We start from the raw sequence: 19,341 nt of genomic DNA, 5'->3' as shown, positions 1-19,341 counted from the left end.
ATGTTTCTTGACTGGTGTGATTTCATTAATCACATCTCCTCTGGCTTGAAGTGACAGAGCCAAAAGACATTGTGAAACATCTGAATTAGAGTTCGACCTATACGGGTTTTTGAAGGCCGATGCTAACATTTTTGGGCAGCAGCTGTTGATATTTTATCATTAAAATCTTTCAAATTAACAATGTTCATGCAAAAAATTACAAAACAATTAAATGAAATAAAATTCTATATACTACAACAACAAAATAGTTAGTGTTTCCCCCAGAATTATATTCTTGGCAGGGTGGAAAATCCCCGGAAACAGCATTTAGACAGTAGAATTTATGGGTGAATAAAACTCAGACCCAAGATAATAATAATAAGAATATAAAACATATTGATGCATACTTGTGGAATCTGATCAAAATGTTGTATTAGAATCAATTCAGGTTAAGGGCTTCCCATAGACAACCAGTGTAATACTGATCAATTCTACAACGAATATGAAATCAAACAAACTGCATTATATTCATCATGCTGAGGGGGCGATATCCGAATTTGAATAAAAGCCTGTATCAGTAAACCTTAATCTGAATGCAGCTTCATGAACTAATTGAAATGCGGTGGATTTATGTTTCCAGATGCTCGATAGACCTCAAAAAGCGGATGCATCCCTCGCAAGTTCAAATCAGTCAAGAGCTTCCCAGTGGTTTTGCATTCAAGTATTCAAAATCAGCTATGACGGTTCCAGTCCTGTTAATCTCCTCCATCAACCGGCACCACCAGCGTGCCCCATACTGAGACCATTACTCCCATCCACCCACTCAATGCTTTTGGAACAAACAAATACGACAAGTTTATACAAAACATATGGATTTCAACAACTCGTACGCGGCCCAATCTGAATGTCCTTCAGTTCTTTTTTGTTTATTGCCGTTAAAAAGCTTCACAGTGAAATTCTCTCTTCCTCTTTGCACATGAGACACCCATTAAGGCCACTGGCAAACATGAGACTCATTTCATAACAGGTTTTTCATCACAGGGAGAGACAAGACATCAGATTAGCGCTGAGGAACATAAAAACAGACGGGTAACAAAGTGCAAAACATACGTGACGTTAAAAAAGTACTTTTGACAGATGGAAGAACTTTAAAAAAAAATAAAATACATATGATTGTATAAATAAAGTGTGTGCCTGCATGTGTTAGTTGAGGTTGAACAGGATGGAGCTGCTGCCTTAAAGTGCTGTCAGAAATATGGTAATTAACGAGTTGAGCACACATGAACCCAACAATGTGGAAAATAGGGCTGGGAAAGTGGGAATTTTCCATGAAACGTCACACCAGAAGCATTCAAGTACGTGACAAGCTGTATTTAAAACTTCCAACGGCAGAATTCAGAGCTTTCGAGGGGATCTTGAAGCCATCATGAGGCTGAGGCAGAGAAAAGTGTGTGTCATTTGAGGTTGAGCAGGATGGACCTGAGGTTGAGGCAGAGGAAGGTGTGTGTGTGGTTGGTTTTGTGTTGAAGCTCCTGTATCTGCAGGTGGAGGGAGGAGGTATCAAACAGACGACGGTTCTTCCTGAACAAAATGACAGAATACAACACAACGACCTGTTAGTCCAAGGACATTAGATTAGAAATATACTCCCATGTGCCATTCACACTTAAATGCTTTTCTAATACTAGACCAGTGTACTACAGTATACCGCACCAGTAGAACCAGTTGCCTTAGGCTGGGGACACACTACTTGACCAAACAGACCAAAAGTGAAGGTGAAAAGATTAGACATCACACACTTAACGACTGGAATTCACAAATTATTTTCTTTTTCATCTTGGTCGTAGAGGAACAAACACTTGATGACCAGCTGAATTTTGAGAACACACACAAACTTGACAAGTTGGATTTGGGGGCCACACATACTTGATGACCAGTCAGATTTGGGGAACACACACTTGATGGCCAGTGGGATTTGGGAAACAATTGTTCCCTAAATTGTTAGCAATCCATTTTTCTCCAAACTTCCCGCTTCTACAGTTTACTTAATGTTGTTGAAATTGTCAGCAGCATATGCTTGCATAACCGCACAATTATTCAAAGTCTAGTTTATTTGTTTATTTATATAGGTTTTGTGAAGCCAGCTGTCACCAGGATACCCTGACTATGTTGAACTTGCTTTGTGAGATTTGAGTGTTTGACCAGCTCACACTACAGGAGTGTCGAGACTTTCCAGATTCAAGTTGTACAACACATTTTTTTTTTTAAATGGCGATGTCCTGACTGTACCTGAACCTGTACCTGAAGATCAGACTCTAGCACAGAGTCTGATCTTGCAAGTCAGTCGTGATGCCAAATTGTGGCTATAATTGGCCCAAAAGTCGTGTTGTGTGCCCCCAGCCACAGGAAGAGGAGTCAAACATCATTAACAGATTGATTGTGACTATTCTTTCTCCTCTCTCCAACACTCTATGCTGAGTTTATATTTGGATTCAGGTTTCTCAGAATATGATCAGCCTCCATGGACACATGACAGAAATGATGTATGTGAGTACACAAGCACATGCATACATGTACATAGTATATGCGGGCATGCAGTCACTTGAGATATTATCTTGATCCTTGCATATTATTTGTGTGTGTGTGTGTGTGTGTGTGTCTACCTGATGCTGGAGAGTTTCTGGAGGAGGATGGAGAGCTTCTCCAGCGATGGGAGCTCCAGCCGAGGGTTTTTCAGGAGCTGGGAGGCTGTGCGGAAAAACTCCTCACAGCTACATGCTTCCAGGAAGGGAGTTAGGAAGCCTACATGCCAACACACACACACACACACACACACACACACACACACACACACACACACACACACACACACACACATAGTGCCACTGCAATATGACCGTCAACTAGACCATATCACTCTATAGCTGAACACTATCCTTCACTATAACAAATGGCATCATATGTGAAAGAACGTGTCACGTGTATCGGACGCCCCACCACACACATATACTCTTCTATTTTTTTTATTACATTTCAAGAGCTAGAAATTGCTTCATTGCTTCATGTTCCATTCTTCAGATTTGCATAGGAATGAAAACTAAATGAACACACACACATGCACACACACACACAGAAGGATCCCAGTGGAACAGGGACACAGATGCTGGTCAAAGTGATTCTGTGATAATTCCATTTGAATGAGCTTCCATACTGTCACTGTTAACTCTGGCCTTCTCTACATCAAACTATGATATCACACACAAAAAAACGCACAACACACAGGGAGATGAAACGGAGAAAAGAGTAAAGCATCGATCCACACAGATGGGAGCCGCATACTTTTTTAGTCAATAAAAGAAAATGTGGACCTTCTGAAGTCCCAAAATGAGTCGGTTCCTAGTTAAGACAAACATTTGTTTCTGCTAAAGTCACATTCCTGCTAAAATGACTCCTTCAAAATTAACTCTTAAACCATGGTTAGCATTAGGGTGAGGGAATACAATCTGAGCAACACAGGCTTTCTGACTGGCACAGTGGTTCTGCTGGCATTAATCATCGGATAAGACAGGACAGGAAAGAATAGGATAGTATAGGTTAGGTTAGGATAAGATGAGACTAAATAGGAAAGGTAGCTCAGGATAATATGAGATAGGATAAAATAGGATACAATAGTGTGGTCACTCATTTTCACGTTTCACACATTTTCACACTATTCACGTTATTGCCACGATCTTGAACACTTCCTCCTATTTCTGTGAATACGGACAAGAGTCTCCCAAACTCAGAAACTAGAGACGCAAGACTTCTTGGTGATGCCACTAAATGAAAAATCCTAGAGCTGCTCCATTGACAATGAATGGATGACATGCTTTGTTTCCACCCAACTGTCAAATGAACTTTTGACATTTTGACAAAAAAAAGAAAAATGACTGAAGAATGACAGATTTAGCTGTTTTCATTCAGCTCTGCTTATTTGCTAGATCATACTTGAATGCAAACCCAGCTACAGTGGCAGTACCTTGCATTATTTAAAAGGTTTAGGGATACTTTTGTTTTTTGCTTATAGCAACACAATGAAATTCAAAGGACACCTTTGGGTGATTTGTTTTGTGTCCACATATATTGATTAAACTGTCAGAAAAAATAAAAGGCATAGAATGTGAATTGTTTTGGTGTGGATTCATGTTTGAAAGATTACAACAGTGGCAAAAGTAGGTTTTGACCTGTTTTTTGTTTGCACCTGACATATACTCAGATTTCCTTTCCAATCTATGTAATGTATGCTTGCAATACTTCAAATCTCAATTTTGTGGGATTGGACTGACTACAAATCATCATTAGGGAGACACACTAAAAGAAGAGGGATTTATCAAACCTTTTTTAGCCTGTTTCTAAAAACATGGTTCCTACATATTTTCTATATTTTTCATTTCAAAATTCCAGCATCAACTCCATGACTGGATTTGACATTTTGGTCGGCATTCAATATGCCTGCTGTGACTGTCGACTAGGCCATGTCACTCTACAGCTGAACATTATCCTTCACTAGAACTAATAGTGTAGTGACGCAAACTCTGCAGTCATATGTGTACCAGACCTTAACAATGCTTTTCCTTACTTTTGCAGATTTTACCCAATTTTTCAAATTAATTTCCCCTACTTTGACAGACCTGCATGGGAATCCTTTCAAAACACCATGGCCATGGGAGGCTATGGCACCAGTGGGCCATGTCCTGTCATTTTTGACATAACTCCATGAACATTACTGGCATAACTTCGCTTGCGACTGGTCCCCATTTACACCTTACCTACCCCACAGACATCTTCCCTCAGGCTGTTAAAGGAAAAATGTAACCTGGAGCCAAAAAGAGGTTTCAGCACCACTGGCCAGTGATCTGATGGGTACTTATCATCCTTTTTATGTGCGCTAGATTTTACACATATGTGGCTAGACAAACACAGATGGACACACATCTGTTTCCTGGAGGTTCCATAGGTAAAGGAGTATGTAGGTCCTGTGGGAGACTTCAAACGGTCGGGAGCAGGGGTGAGCGGTCCTCGTCCGCAGTGATTTACGGGGGTTCTTTACAGTGACCCCCCCAAAAAACGCACAGTAACACACACCTCTCTCTGGGCCACATGGGGCTTAGTCCCTTGAATGGGACTTACACATGGCGGGGATGGAAAGAGGCACACACACCGGCACACAAATATACATTCAGGCAGCAAGTAGGTCCATATGTGACCTTGGAAGTTGAATATATATGAGGGAGTTTGGTAGTTAACAGACCCACTGTACACCAGACAGTGGTCAGGGCCAGTAAAACATACTGCTGCTGAGGGAGAACGTGTGTGTGTGTGTGTGTGTGTATGTGTGTGAGTGTGTGTGTGTGTGTGTGTGTGTGTGTGTAGGCAGCCAACTGCATATGTGTGACTAAACATTACCCATGAATGTGGCGTGCGCAATGTGTGTTATAACTGGTACGACATGTGACTGTACATTATCCATGTAGCCTAGTTATTACAGTAAGTGTGGACAATATAAGCGTGTGAGCGTTGTGTACAACCAGGCTTTTTTTTTAAAATTTTTATTGGTGACCTTCAGGTGTGAACCTCCCTCCTCCTCCTCCTCCTCTTCCCCCTCCTCACCCCTTTTCCCGTCTCCCCTCATTACTGCCCTGTAAAACACAGTAATCAGCCAGTCTAACTAGACATATAGTCCCCTAGAAACACATACAAACCCCAGCCGCCTCTGGCATATGGCTCTGCTGTGTATCGGCGCACGGCAAGCCTTAAATGATACGGCTCATAACCTTGCCCATCGCCTCTGCCTTCCGTGGGAACAGACTGCAGCTATTCTCTCCCCCTCGTCCATCTCCAGCGCGTCTTTTGGCTTCCTATTAAAGATCCAGAGGGTGCGGTGGAGGTGCAAGTTTTTTTTTTTTAACCGCAACTTCCAAGTCCGCCGTTCTGACCGCCGCTAACGTTCACCCTCACCCACCCGCCCGGCCCCCGATGATGGATGCTAGCTCGGACAAGCCGTTACTACTCACATGTGGATTTCATAGGAGTCATGTGGCGGGAGGCGCTGGTATAAATCAGGGTAAATAGTGATAGTAAAGACAGCCTATAAATCGAGGCTAGAGGAGTCGCCGCAGCAGCTTTCAGGGCTACGCCAAGCAGCAAAGATTTTCCAGGCAAAGTGAATTGTACAGTTTTAAAGTCTAGCAGGTTGCCAGTGAGCTGGCTCAGTAGGCTGGCGATTTATCTCAACATGTGCATTCGTTTCGCAGCAGTTCAATTTTCTGGACAAGATTGTACTTTTATCCACACACGTTTATTTTCCAAAAGTTCACTAGCCTCTCAGGCAGTGCTGGGCTCATTAACCAAAAAAAGGTAAATAGTATTTTACTCGTGACTAATTTCAAAAGAAATAACATGACTTTAGTTATTACTCCATGGGAGCAGCAATTCATTACACTACTTTTTATACTATACTACTTCTCCGTTCCGTCACCTCTAAAATTGGCGACTGCATCTACTCTTCCCTTCTAAAATCGGATAAGCGCAACATGGACCCTCTATGTGAAGACTGGTTGGTGGCATTCAGTATGGAAATGGGGAGAGATTTACCAATAAGTCAACTGGACAATAAAAAAAATAAAAAAAACAGATTCATACTTTCTTTGATGTGTGTATTCACACTTTCAAGGTGTGTGATACAGCACAGGTTCATAATTACACAAGCTTGATGAGCTTTATAGTGTGTCTGATTCCTACTTACGGGATTGTTCGGTGAGCTGCATCAGAATGTCTATGGGTGTGTGTAGCCCTCCGCGGCCGGCCCGAAGCGCCGACAGCAACACACACACTCCTCCGTAGTGGATGAACAGGCCTCGGCTCTCCTCACACATCAGCTCGCTACGGAGGCTGTCCAGCGCCTGGGCCAGCACATCAGCTACAGGAGACAGGAGAGATCGAACGGTTACACACACACATACACACACATTAATTAACACATTAACACACAATATCATTAATGATTCCACAGTCACTACTGGCTAAGCGACTACAATACTGACTGAGCTAAGGTCATAAACTCTTTCCTCTTCACATATAATCAGTTCCTCCTTTGGGTTTTGGATTGGACTTTATCACAATTGTTTTGACACAACATTTTGTTTTAGTTAGTTCAATTTCATTTTCAACTCTCATCATTCCACCTCACCCTGATCTACTCCGTTACCCCTCTACCTCCTCTCAAACCACTTTACCCTTCTCCTCTACCCTTCCCTCTCTCATCCCCTTTACCCAAGCAGCTGTTCCCCTCTTTCTCACAGTGACTCTTCCACTCTGGCCATAAAACCTGCCATTCTTCTCCGGTCCACTCTCAACCATGCAATCTGCTCCAAAACCCATTTTGCCTGTCGAATTCAAAACTTTTGTCTGTGATCATCTCCGCTATAACTTCTGAGAAACTGCTTATCAAATGCCCAGATGGACCGTTTTTTATTAAACCTGACGTGGGATAAAAGCTTTCTTTTCTTGTGTTGGAGTCAGTCTGGTTAGTTCTGTCTCAAAATGGTACCCATTATGTATAGAATCCCTGCGAATGTAAGGGGGAAGAAACATCTCTCCATTATGCTCAATCCAGTTTCACGTCAATCCATAGAAGGTGAGTGAGCCAACCTGGCAAGCAGACTGACAGAAGAGAGTTTATATAGAGATATATTGAAAGAGCCCTCAAGGGTTATGGGCAGATTTAAGGCCATTTATCAGTGGAAAGCCTCATAGGATATGTCAGGATATGTAGGCTACACCCACCGACTGCTTTAGGATTTACAGTGTATAGGGCTAGGGAACGAAACTTGGATCCAGCTAAAAGCTCCGTGCCCTTTTCACATATTTGTATCAAAAAACCTGCGCTGGCTCTGATAAGCTGACTAAACCCTGTTCAGAGTACATTTCAGTACATTTCAGCTTTGTTTGACCCTGTTTTGCAGTTTGAAAACCCCTATATATCTGACTAGATTAGCAGTGACATGGAAATATGAATATATGAAGTTTCCACTGCATGCATACAGTGCAAACTGGGTTTTCGATTTCGACTGATTGCGATTGCCAATTTTTTAACAGTGTGATTGTCCCAGTACTGATTGAAATGATGCATTTTACCCAGACCTTCTACTACCAACGGAGCATCATGTAAAAGTGCACAGCAAGTATAAATAGCAAAATTCTAACTGTTTAACAGATTGTTCTTATGGCTGCATGGCATACTGTAGCTGGCCTATCCATGTGTAAATAAATCCTGGGTTTTATCCAAACATAGAAATTACATGTTATTGTGTGCTTGATGACTGAGGTGCTTCCTCACCTACTGCCACTGGTAGCGCATGGAAAGTTTTTCACTGCAGCAGCATCGGCTCTGCCTTCTGTCCAATACATTAAACTGGTTCTAATCTCTGATCATAGGCTGTGAGATTCAAACCACAACGTCAGAAATGAACTGTCAATGCCAGATGGACGACATGCCTATGCTAAGAACGCTCTGCTGACTGCCACAAATTTGCTCATACTTTTTATGGCATACATTCGACTGCTTTGAAACTTTTTTTTTTGTTTGATTGGGCAGTTGAAACAGTGATTGGCCAATCACTGATGACCCATTTAGAACGTTTAGCAGCCGATTATGAACGGTGGCCAACTAAACGGCGCATACCTACTCAAAATTCACCTTTGGTTTGCCACTAGCAGCTGGCTAGCTGAGAAACTTTCTTATAACAGTATTGCTTTTAATTTTGACAAAATTCATAGCTGGCTAACTAGTCAAAATACCAGTAAGTGGCTCATTAACCAGAAAGCTAGTTCACTTCAGTTCCACAAGTTGTGTTGGTGAAGGTGATTTTAACAAACACATTTTGGTAGCTGTTTCATGAAAGCAATAATGTTTTTGAAGCTGTAACCTGCAACAGTGTTGTTGAACAACTCACTGCCTCTCGGTCACTAATGATTAAATCTGACGCCATAGGGTTCGACTGGGGTTTGAAGGCCAATAGTGATAGTCTTTGGATTTAAGCTGCTGACAGCTGAAAGTTTATGTCAACATTCAGTATCTTTGAATTTGACGACTATCAAACCAACCCCCCCATAGACAACCAGTGTAGTATTGATCAATTCTACAATAAATGTAATGTAATCAAACTGCATCACATTCATCATATCAGAGGTGGATGACACTGACTGACCGATATACACATATACATCAACAAATATCAGCAAGTTGATTTATCATTCTAACCTTAATATCCTATATCACCAATTTAGAAATGCATCTGTTTGCACTTCCCTACTAGAATACCTAAGATCAAGTATGCATGTGTGTGTGTGTGCGTGCACTATTAATACCTTGTGTGACGGTGCGGAGGATGATGAGGGTGGAGAGGATGCGGGTATGAGGACAGGGGCTCCGGTAAAGAGGCCAGCTCCTGGGGGGTCCACCCCCACCTTCAGCCCAAGACTTGGGTAGAGGGTCTGGATCTTCACACTCAGAGACCGTTGACTGGGCTGGGGACTTGGATACCTCCTCTCCTATACGCCTAAGGGTGGAGGACAACGCTACATGCTGTACACAAGCAAACACACACACACACAAACACACACACAAAATGGTCATGGCATAAAATACATAACTGTGCCTGCAGTGAGTTACTATTGTTATATAACTGTCAAAAATAAGAGCGATACGCCTACAATGATCTTCGTCAAATACCAGTGTACAAAATACCACAAGTTGATGTTTTAGTCTTCTAGAAGGCTTTTATCTGCTGGGTCCTTCTCCAACTTCTCCAAATAAATAAAGGAGCCTATAAATCAGCGCAGTGAACTGCAGCTACTATGGGAGATTTATCTGTTTCCAAAGCCATGCAGAGATTGTGGCTTTTCTAACTCACTATCTCCCTCTCTCTGTCTGCCATTCCCTCTCTCCAAAGTCTCCATCGGCTCCATAGGGACCCCAGACTTTGGATTTATCTCACTCCGTTTATGCGTTCTGGCCTTGTGCTGGTGGTTTTTCGTCTTTTAAAAGTGAACACATGTTGCAGCAATAAGGGAGCATGTGATTCCAGTTGAACATCAAGCGTGTCAGCGAGCCGATATGACATGGCCTGACAAACAAACATGGAGGGGCCAAGCTCCCTGCAGCAGGACTGCAGGAGAGGACTGGAGCTACAGGGATGGGGGATGGGGGCTAGGAGCGCTGGGCTGGAGACTAGGGGCTGGGGTCTAAGGAACTAGGGGCTAGAGACTGGAGCTCGAGGCTAGGGACTAGGGCCTAGGAGCGCTGGGCTGGAGACTATGGGCTGGGGCCTCATGGAACTAGGGGCTAGGCACTAGGAGCTGAAGCTAGAGGCTGGAGCCTGGAGGTTCCTGGGCTGGAGACTAGGGGCTGGGCACTAGGAACTGAAGCTAGAGGCTGGGGACTAGGGGCTAGGAGATGTGGGCTGGAGATTAGAGGCTGGGGACTAGGTGTTAGTGCCTGAATCTAGGGGCTAAGGGCTGGAGATGGGGCTAGGAGCTGGCATTTTGGCTTCACCATAAGTTGTGGCTAGCAGGTAACTATTTAGGCTACATAGCCAGTTATGATGAACTGCCAATAGTAGTAGATGCAATATTCTCAAACACACACTCATGCACTCACGCTCACAACCATGTGAACAAAAGTTTTGGTATACCTTAACTTGATTCTTTAGTAGTCTCTGGGTACTCACTCACACACACACACATCATGAGAGCAAGACAGTATCAACTGGGACTTGAACCTGTGTCAGTCAGTTACAAAGGCAACACACACATCCTTATCAAAGCCACAACAGCAGGGACAGCCTGCTCTGATGTCTAGACTCTGTCCAACAGATAGGCAGACAGGCAGGGAACTTCAGATAATAATACTTTCCGTCTGAACACAAAATGAAACACGACAGGACTTCCACACATGAAAGGCTGTCTTGCTGTGAGGGGAGATGTAGCGATAGAGTGGATATGTCCTGCTTAAAGTGGATGTGTACGTTTCTGATGTGTAGCTGTGTGTTGAGGACAGTGTGTGTGCTGTGTGTGTTTCGTGCTGCTGCAGTGATAGTGACCCAGCAGCTGTCTACCTGCACACTGTCATCCATCTCTTGCAGGGCAAAATAGATAAAGAGAAGCAGGTGCAGGCCACTGTATGAATATTTAATGTTGCAGCATTTTGTTGTAGAGTGTCGTCCCGTACCTCCGTGTTGTCATTTGTTGCACGGCCCAGATAAATCACAAAACAGGCAGGATGCTGCTGTCAGATGAAAACCATGTATATGCAAAAAGTTAACTGTTCAGGGATGCAGGAAAAACTGGCTGATTATCCAACAGATACATATGCACCCTCTGGCAGCCATGCTGGAGGTCGACAGCTATTGGGCAATAACAGCTGTGAACAACTGATTGCATGTCTAAACTTACTACTCAGCCATCTCAACAGTATGGAGTAGACATGGATCATTTCTGTGCTGTTTTTGACTGGGAACTGAACATTTCGCCACTGAAACATCTGAGTGATTTTGTGTTTAAATAATGTCAGCTTGTTAGCTATAGACAACTATAGTACCTGTTCAGCTAACCATCACTGCCTTGTTAACATATCTTATTTGCACAGCAACTAACAGTATGTGGCTAGTAGCTAGTAGTGGCTAGAAGTTAACATTAACATCAGTTGCTTCGCTAAATTATTTTGCTGGCTAGTTCACGAGCTAACAAAGCCAAAAACACAGGTTAACCAAGTTGACTTTTCTCAAGTTACAACTTGTAATGTTTTGCAGCACTAGGGCTAAAGACAAGACAGTTTAATGTGTCACCGTAACCTACATTGGGGAAAAAAATCTACCTTATCAGACCATTCACTCCTACTTAGAACATTACTGAACTGACCTAAACCCACATCACAACTATTTTTTTCTGATATCTCTCTTTTTCTAGCCTGGTTGTTATATATTTAGCCATCACTTGTGCATAGTCAATTCTTCAATGGACTTCCAAGATGGCACCAGCTGTGGCTGCTAGATTTTTTGTCTCCCACTGCTAGATGCAACTGCCTCTATTAACAGCTCAGCACATAAAGTAACATTTTAAGTTGTAATTCCAATAACAAGAAAAAAGACAAATAAAGGGATATGAGATTTTCACACAGTGGCAGCGAGGATTACAACAGTTTGTGTTGGGGTGTGTTTGTTTTGTGCTGTATGACTGTAGCAGTTTATATTGCCCCACTTTTTAATGCTGTAATCTTTCACATATTGCCTTTTATCATGCTCTCACAATCGTATCGTTATATACTGCACATTTATTGATTTTTTTCCTTTTTTATAATGCACAAACTCCACATTGTCTGTATGTCTTACTAAATTCTGCTGCTACTGCTGCTTAATGCTGGAATCGGCACCTTTTCATTAATACATTTCCACTTAATATGTCAGAGTGTTGGAATTGCCAGTTGAGCGTGTTTATATAACCATTTGCTGTATTCTTATTGATATCATATTTTCTTTGATGTATCCTGTAACTACTTGCTGAGGCAATGGCCCAATTTCCCCACGGGTTTCATCTAATCTAATCTTTACCTGTGTGCTGCTGTCCATGTGTCTCAAAGCCCAGTGGATGAGGCGTAAGAGGTTGAGGAGGAGGTCGGGTTCTGACGAAGGAGTCTGATGAAGCTGATCTGCCAATAACGGCAATGCCTGAGGAAGCAAGTACAATAACAGTTCATTTTTTGTGACTTTGATCTTAATCTAACTTCATTAATGCATTTTAATCTGTCTATCCATCCATCCATCCATCCATCATGTTGTTGTGGTCAGGACACCAAACAGGAGTTAAAACAGAATCAAAGTAAAAATCCAAACCCCAGAACAAGCCACCTTGAGGCATCTCTCGTTGAGCAAGACCTCCGGAGGCAGACACTGGCCTACATCGTTCCCTTTGTTCCCTGCTGCTGGTGAGAACTTCTGTCCATCAAGCACCCAGTCCAACAGCAGGGCCAGGAGCTTTAGGGGGGCGGGACTTGAGCTGCCCTGAGGGGAGAGGGGTGAGATAACTATTAGCGTTTATACTCACCAGCGACTAGTTTGGTCATCGTTTTATTGACAGATCTAGACACATAAAAAAAATGTATTTTCCTCACACTGCTATCCCATCTGTAAAACCACATATGGAAGTGGCCAGGCTCGCATTGTGATGGGATTTCTACATGTTATGGACACAATCCAGTCACAATGAGCATCCAAGCAATGTGAAGACATGTAGATGTAAAGAGACGTGGCTGGATTTATAAACATGTAAATTTGACCTTTAAATAAATTCAGCCACAGGAGACACTTACCAGCTATTTTAAGGCCAAGTGTGGACCTACAGCGATATGATCTCACAAAATACAATCTTTACATTCACATATACCAACTCAGCTACTGTTGATGTGCCCTTGAGCAAGGCACTAAGCCCCTAACTGTTCAGTAGCCAGAAGACAGAAGCCAGAAGACTGTGGGTGTACTGGGCAGCTCCCAGTGGCCGACAGCAAAAGACTGTGGTTGTACTGGGCAGCTAACGGGTATCGATGTGTATATAACTGTGTGAATGTGAAGCAGGGAAAAGAGCATGCAGCTCAGTCAACTTTCTCTGAATAAATAAAGGTTCAAAAAATCTCAAAAATCACGCAGAAATGACTACTGTAGCCACCGAGCTTCGCATAATCACAATTCATCATCATCAACAACACCAACGACAGCAATAATGATAACAACAACAGAATCACAAACTAGGATTTATCATGTCAGCTGGCAGAGAGTGTGTGGTTTGTGGAGAGTGAGTGTTGTACTAATGTTTCCAGCCTGGGTATGTGTGAATATGTGTTTGTGTATGTGTATGTGTGTGTGTGTATGTGTGTTTGGGGCCAGGCTAAATGATGTGTGCAACGTTTTCTCAACAAACACATTAAGAATAAATGAGGCCATGTAGCCCTAATTAGAGCAAATCCCGCTGATTAGAATAATAGTCAACCACAAACACACATCTCACACACACACACACACACACACACAAACAGTATATGTGTGTTTCCCTCTCCAGCAGGGCTCTTGGAGTACCTTGTTGCTGGGTTTTCCAGCGGCAGCAGTTTTCTCAGGTTTGGACGGCCTCATGCACTCTGTGTTCTTTACACACACATTCTGACGGCCTCTCAGTGCCGTGCTGAGCTCATATTTCCTCTGCAAAAATAAAGCACAATCACCTGTCAAATAAACACAAGGCTTTCACATGGGTTTATGAAGGCAGATACAGATACGTTTGGATTGAAGCTGATGATAGCCAACATCAAAAATCTGTGAACCATTTCCCCAAATTACAAGGATTCAGTGTTTCCGCTAGAATTTTTTTTTTCTTGTCAGGGTAGAAAACAGCAGAATACAGCATCATGGGACACTAAAACTCTCCACTGAAAGGACAATAATAATAGAAGAATATATCCATGCATACTTGTATGGAATCTGATCAAAATGTCACATTAGAATCCATTCAGGTTAAGGTCTTCGCATAGACAAACAGTATAGTATTGATCGGTTTTACAATTAATATGTAATTAAACAAACTGCATCATATCCATCATATCAGAAGTGGATCACACTGACTGGCTGATATCCAATTTTTAGTAAAGGCCAATATTAGCAAACTGATATATCAGTTTATCGCTACTAAATAGTATATAAGCAGGGAATCTCTGCTAAAATACATTATGAAATGCAAATTGTTAAGTCATGATTTTAGGGGAAATACAATGGAAAACAGCAAACACCTGTCCAACATCCCTCTAAACCTCTAAACCGTTAAATGTAAACTGCCTGTAGGTGTTAAAGCATAGGCTTATGTGCCGTTACCTGCAGGTTGTCAAGTCGAGCCTGCACCCTCTTGGACTGGCTCTCCAACTTCTTATTCTGCTCACTGATCTCATTCAACTGTAGATTTAAAAACATGGACAGTCAGCTCAACATGTGAGAAAAGAGTCTAGAAAAGCATTCCATTGTTTAACTTCATAAATAAAAACCTGAAAATAAGTCTGCTTTTGTACAGTTTAAAAAAAAAGAAGCTTTTTTGTGTGTTTTTGTAGTGCTGAGGGCTTCACTCAACAGCAGCAACAACAGTAGAAGTTCTCAGCAGACAGTTATACTCAGAATACAAAGTGCAGACCCTTATTGTACCTCACCATTGTATTATTTCACATCTGAATAGGCTTATGTTAGAGCGCCCTCCTGTGGTCAAAGCTACTAAATGTTGTGTCTGAGCCTTTTACTCCTTTACCCATTAAGTATTCATGATTGGATGGGTCAAAGTGTCTGGATGATGGCTTACTAGCCACAGTCTCAGTTTTGGATGAGACTTTGAAACTTGATGAATACAAAAAAAATAAAACACTAAATGTTCAGACCCATCTGCACTTTTTTCTGAATGTGGAAATGAAAAACTGTAGACTTGAAAAATCAGAATATGGGTGTGCCTCACTGGGCTGATTTCTCAATGAAAATAAATCAGATGCCACAACAGACTTAAAATGCTATATTTAACTGCTTTGTGTTTAGATAATATGATTTAATACATTTTATGACTTGCTCAAGACCTACAGACACCCTGGAGGTATGAAGGTAATGTAGTAGCCATTAGTTAACCATTTAACAACCTTAACTAATTGGAAACAGAGACAATTATGGTGTGTGTGTGTGTGTGTGTGTTTGCAAACCTGTTTCTTCATGCTGTCGTTCAGCTCCTTGATAGTGTCAAAGCTGGACTTGAGCCTCCTGTTCTCTTTGCTCCGCTCTTTGAGCAGGTCCTGCAACTGGATCACCTCCTGTTTGTGTTTCTGGTGACACAGACACACACACACACATACACACACAATGAGCATCGCAACCACACAATCAATACTTGAACATCAACAGGTGTCAGAGTTAAGGCTCCACGGATCAGTGCCGTCAGCCTCTGATATGATGGAGATTCCTCTCTGATCACTGCTAGTCAATATGTTTCTATTATTATTATTTTGATATCAGATGTCTGACCAGAGAAATCATTCCAGTGTGGTGTGGGAGGATTTGACTCCACAGCTTCAGTCTGTAAAACCTGCAGTGAAACCTGCCTCACTCTGCATGGCATTCCCCTTGTTAGAGACACGATTAACCTCCTCTCCTCTGTGTTAACTACAGTTTCAAGGGAACTGCAAGGGAACAAGCAGCAAATGAGTTTCCCACCATTCCCAGTGTTGAATGTGCCCAGATGAACCAGTATGTGTGTCTGACCTCCTCTACAGCCACTATGCGAGTGTGCAGCAGCTCCTCCAGCCCAGTCAGCCTGCCCAGGGCCGCCTCCTGCTGCTCCAGCCTGCTCTCTCGCTCCTGCAGCTCCTTCTCCCACTGCTGCTGGCCTAAACGCTCTGCCTGCACGCACGCACGCACGCACGCACGCACGCACGCACGCACGCACGCACGCACACACACACACACACCCTTGTGTTGTAACATTCTCTGCATATTAATTGCTGCATAATGGACACATTTCTATACATACGCCCCCTCTATCCATAAATATTCTCTGATGATGAGAAAAGGCAACCTTGCACATTGTCACTTTTTCTGTTCATGTGGTTTCTCCATTTGGAGTTTTTGATAAACACACATATACAAATCTGCACCTCCTGTATAAGTTATCTACAGCTGTGAACTGAATATATTCTATACAGTGAATAGGTTTTGCAACACAAGTCTTCACACTTTGTGTAAATACGTATGGGCTTCTGTATATCTGATAATCCAAACATACGCACATTCCTGTATGCATGCTGTAAATTTCCATATTTTCTCTTCATATTTTTCCATCTGTTTGTGTTTTTCTCAGTTCCTGATAACTTAACATTTTTTGAGATGCAAGGTTTTCACCCAACAACAGCAATATTTTTCATGTTTTTCCATACATTTTTCCTTTGTCTCAGTATGTTCAACTGCTGTTATTTCATACACATTACATACATGGTGTAAATACATACATGGTCCTGCTGCCTCACCTTTAGTTGTTCGTAGATAGTCATCATCTCCTGGTAAACTTTTTCTAGCACTGATGGCGAGGAGTGGCAGGAGTTGGAGAGCTGGTGACCCCTCCACAACTCCCTGTGGGCCTCAGTGTCCCGGGACCCCAGGGTGCCATCCAGACAGGAGGGCAAGGTCACATCTGGACAAATATGACAGAGGTAAAGCCCGAGGATAGCCACTTCTAGCACAGGGGGTCTGAGAAGTCGGGAATCATCAAAATAACAGTAACGCCATATCTTTTTTCTTGTTACACACATTTGTCATCAGGATAGCGGTCTAAGGTGCCAGGGTTTCTGATCTCTGAATGGAGGTGTGAGTCTGACAATGTAAAAAAAAAAACTAAAACACCTTGGTTGTGTGTGCACACCTTTCAATCAATACTTAGGAAAAGCATATTTTGCTTTGACAACAGCAGTAAGTCTGGATGTGTGGCCTTTTGTGTTTTTGCCTTGATTTGCTAGTTACTATTATGAAAGTGAAAACCTTAGATTTAATGGACTGTCATTTCAGGCCCCAATAAACAAAAATAGAATTTGAAAAGATGTGTAGGCTTGTAATTTAGCACAGATCCCCATAGATGGGGCTTGGTGTACAACTACAACCACAGGAAGGTATTGCTTTATGAAATCCATGTAAGTTGTTTTTCTTTCAAACTTTGGCATCATAATTTAGAAGTGGCGGTATGAGAATATTAATGAACATAACGGTGACTTCAGCTGTCTCTATACAATTCAATAGTGACACGTGGGCTACATGATGAAGGCAATCTGGAAAAAAGGAATATGATTAGTTTATTATTGTTGTTATGCATGGGTAACATTGTACATTTTCAGTATTTACATGTAAACCTGATACAATTACATTTGAAAGACAGCAATGTATCCAAAAACTATAGTGCTGTCCACTTAACATCAGGCCTTGGGCCATTCATAAATTGGATTTTCCTATAGTCAATAAGGAGTTTGGGTTGTAATCTTTAACTTTAACAAAAGACCATCAAATTACACTCCACATTCACGGCATTAGGATAGAGTGTTTTCAGGGTAACTGCATCAGACACACATACCTGTTTCAGTAAAGAGCACCTGAGAGTCCTGCAGGGGAGCGGCTGCGCAGTCCCCACTCAGGTCCTCATCGCTGCCACGCAAACTACAATCGCTGCCTAACCTGAAAAAGACAGCATCACGTTTGGCTCACTGCATAATGCTCATCACACACACCTGAAATTATTTTTCTATAAAAGCTATGTCATGAGACTTACCGGTCAGGAGGGTTGGTGATAGCCTTGAACAGCTCATGTAAAGCTTTGTTGTAGCCTTTCATCTCATTGCTCGGCCATTTGGGCCTGGGAGTCAGCATGGGCCTTTGTACTGCTTCTGAAACAGCACACATACCGTAAGCCACGGACAGGACGCCTGTCTGATAGATCTGCATTAGACCATGGACCCCCATTTAATAAGACTGTGTCAAAAGAAACCCCATCTGAGATTTTGTTGTTATATATAACTTGGTAACATTGGAGTCAAAGCTATGATCAAAATAGTAATCTTAAGACATTCTCCCACTGTGCTGATTTCTAGGGAGTGAAATAATAGTGAATATGAAATAATAGTGAATATAAATGACTGTGCATTTTGTGTGGGACTCCTTGGAACTGTAAAGCAACTCACCACCACAATGTGTATGACCAGTTCCCAAGGTATCCTCCTCTGAAGGTGGCAACTAGAAAACAGACACATTCTTTTAGCGAAGGAGAGTGACAGCTAGCCCTGGTACTGCATGTGCCATTCTCTCTTGTACAGATTCTGTTCTTGTCTGGAGAGAACGTCACACAAAACTGTATTCAAAAATCTTTAAGGACAAATTAATGTTGCCCTGCTTGTTGGCGAACGATTAACACCTACTGTAGTAGAACACATTAACCCTTTTACTAATTGTTAGGGTCCACTCTTCAATTCGGCATTCCTCCACACAACAAACATAATTTATTTAAATGACATGCCACATAACTTTTATCACCTTTTGATATTGGAGGTCTTCTACTAAAATACACTGGAGGGCGGTAGTGAGCAGTGTGTGAACCAATTCAAAAACTTGACATTGTACGTGGAGTTCTGCTTGCTGTATTGAATGCATGCCGAATGAAGAGTACCTGATGAACCTAACGATATGTAAAATGTCTTCAGTCATATTATACGTAGTGTGTTGCAAC

At 42.2% G+C, this 19,341-nt stretch overlaps 1 protein-coding gene across 1 annotated transcript; it reads right to left on the bottom strand.

Moving 5' to 3' along the window:
* Positions 1–868: 868 nt before the first annotated feature.
* ccdc138 (coiled-coil domain containing 138) lies at positions 869–18,489 on the bottom strand. Its single transcript, XM_071907274.2, has 13 exons — positions 18,391–18,489; positions 18,196–18,296; positions 17,105–17,268; positions 16,344–16,481; positions 15,788–15,907; positions 14,931–15,008; positions 14,145–14,264; positions 12,924–13,076; positions 12,627–12,743; positions 9,388–9,604; positions 6,764–6,937; positions 2,643–2,781; positions 869–1,560 (listed from the first exon to the last, which is right to left on the bottom strand). The coding sequence occupies exons 1-13, from the start codon at positions 18,486–18,488 to the stop codon at positions 1,434–1,436; spliced, it is 1,746 nt and encodes a 581-aa protein (XP_071763375.2). The 5' UTR covers position 18,489; the 3' UTR covers positions 869–1,433.
* Between the last annotated feature and the right edge of the window lie 852 nt (positions 18,490–19,341).

Source organism: Centroberyx gerrardi, chromosome 10 (assembly GCF_048128805.1).
Source record: "Centroberyx gerrardi isolate f3 chromosome 10, fCenGer3.hap1.cur.20231027, whole genome shotgun sequence".
Classification (NCBI taxonomy): domain Eukaryota; kingdom Metazoa; phylum Chordata; class Actinopteri; order Beryciformes; family Berycidae; genus Centroberyx; species Centroberyx gerrardi.
The sequence above is the reverse complement of the archived record's forward strand: the minus strand, read 5'-3'. Positions and strand labels throughout refer to the sequence as shown.

Bases quoted from the DNA above. Each gene is read 5' to 3' on its own strand.
- ccdc138 (XM_071907274.2), bottom strand. From the start codon at position 18,488: ATGCTGACTCCCAGGCCCAAATGGCCGAGCAATGAGATGAAAGGCTAC. The intron at 15,009-15,787 runs GTTTGCAAACAC...TTAAATCTACAG, and splicing joins ACGACAGCATGAAGAAACAG to TTGAATGAGATCAGTGAGCA. The intron at 6,938-9,387 runs GTATTAATAGTG...TGTCTCCTGTAG, and splicing joins CCTCCGCACCGTCACACAAG to CTGATGTGCTGGCCCAGGCG.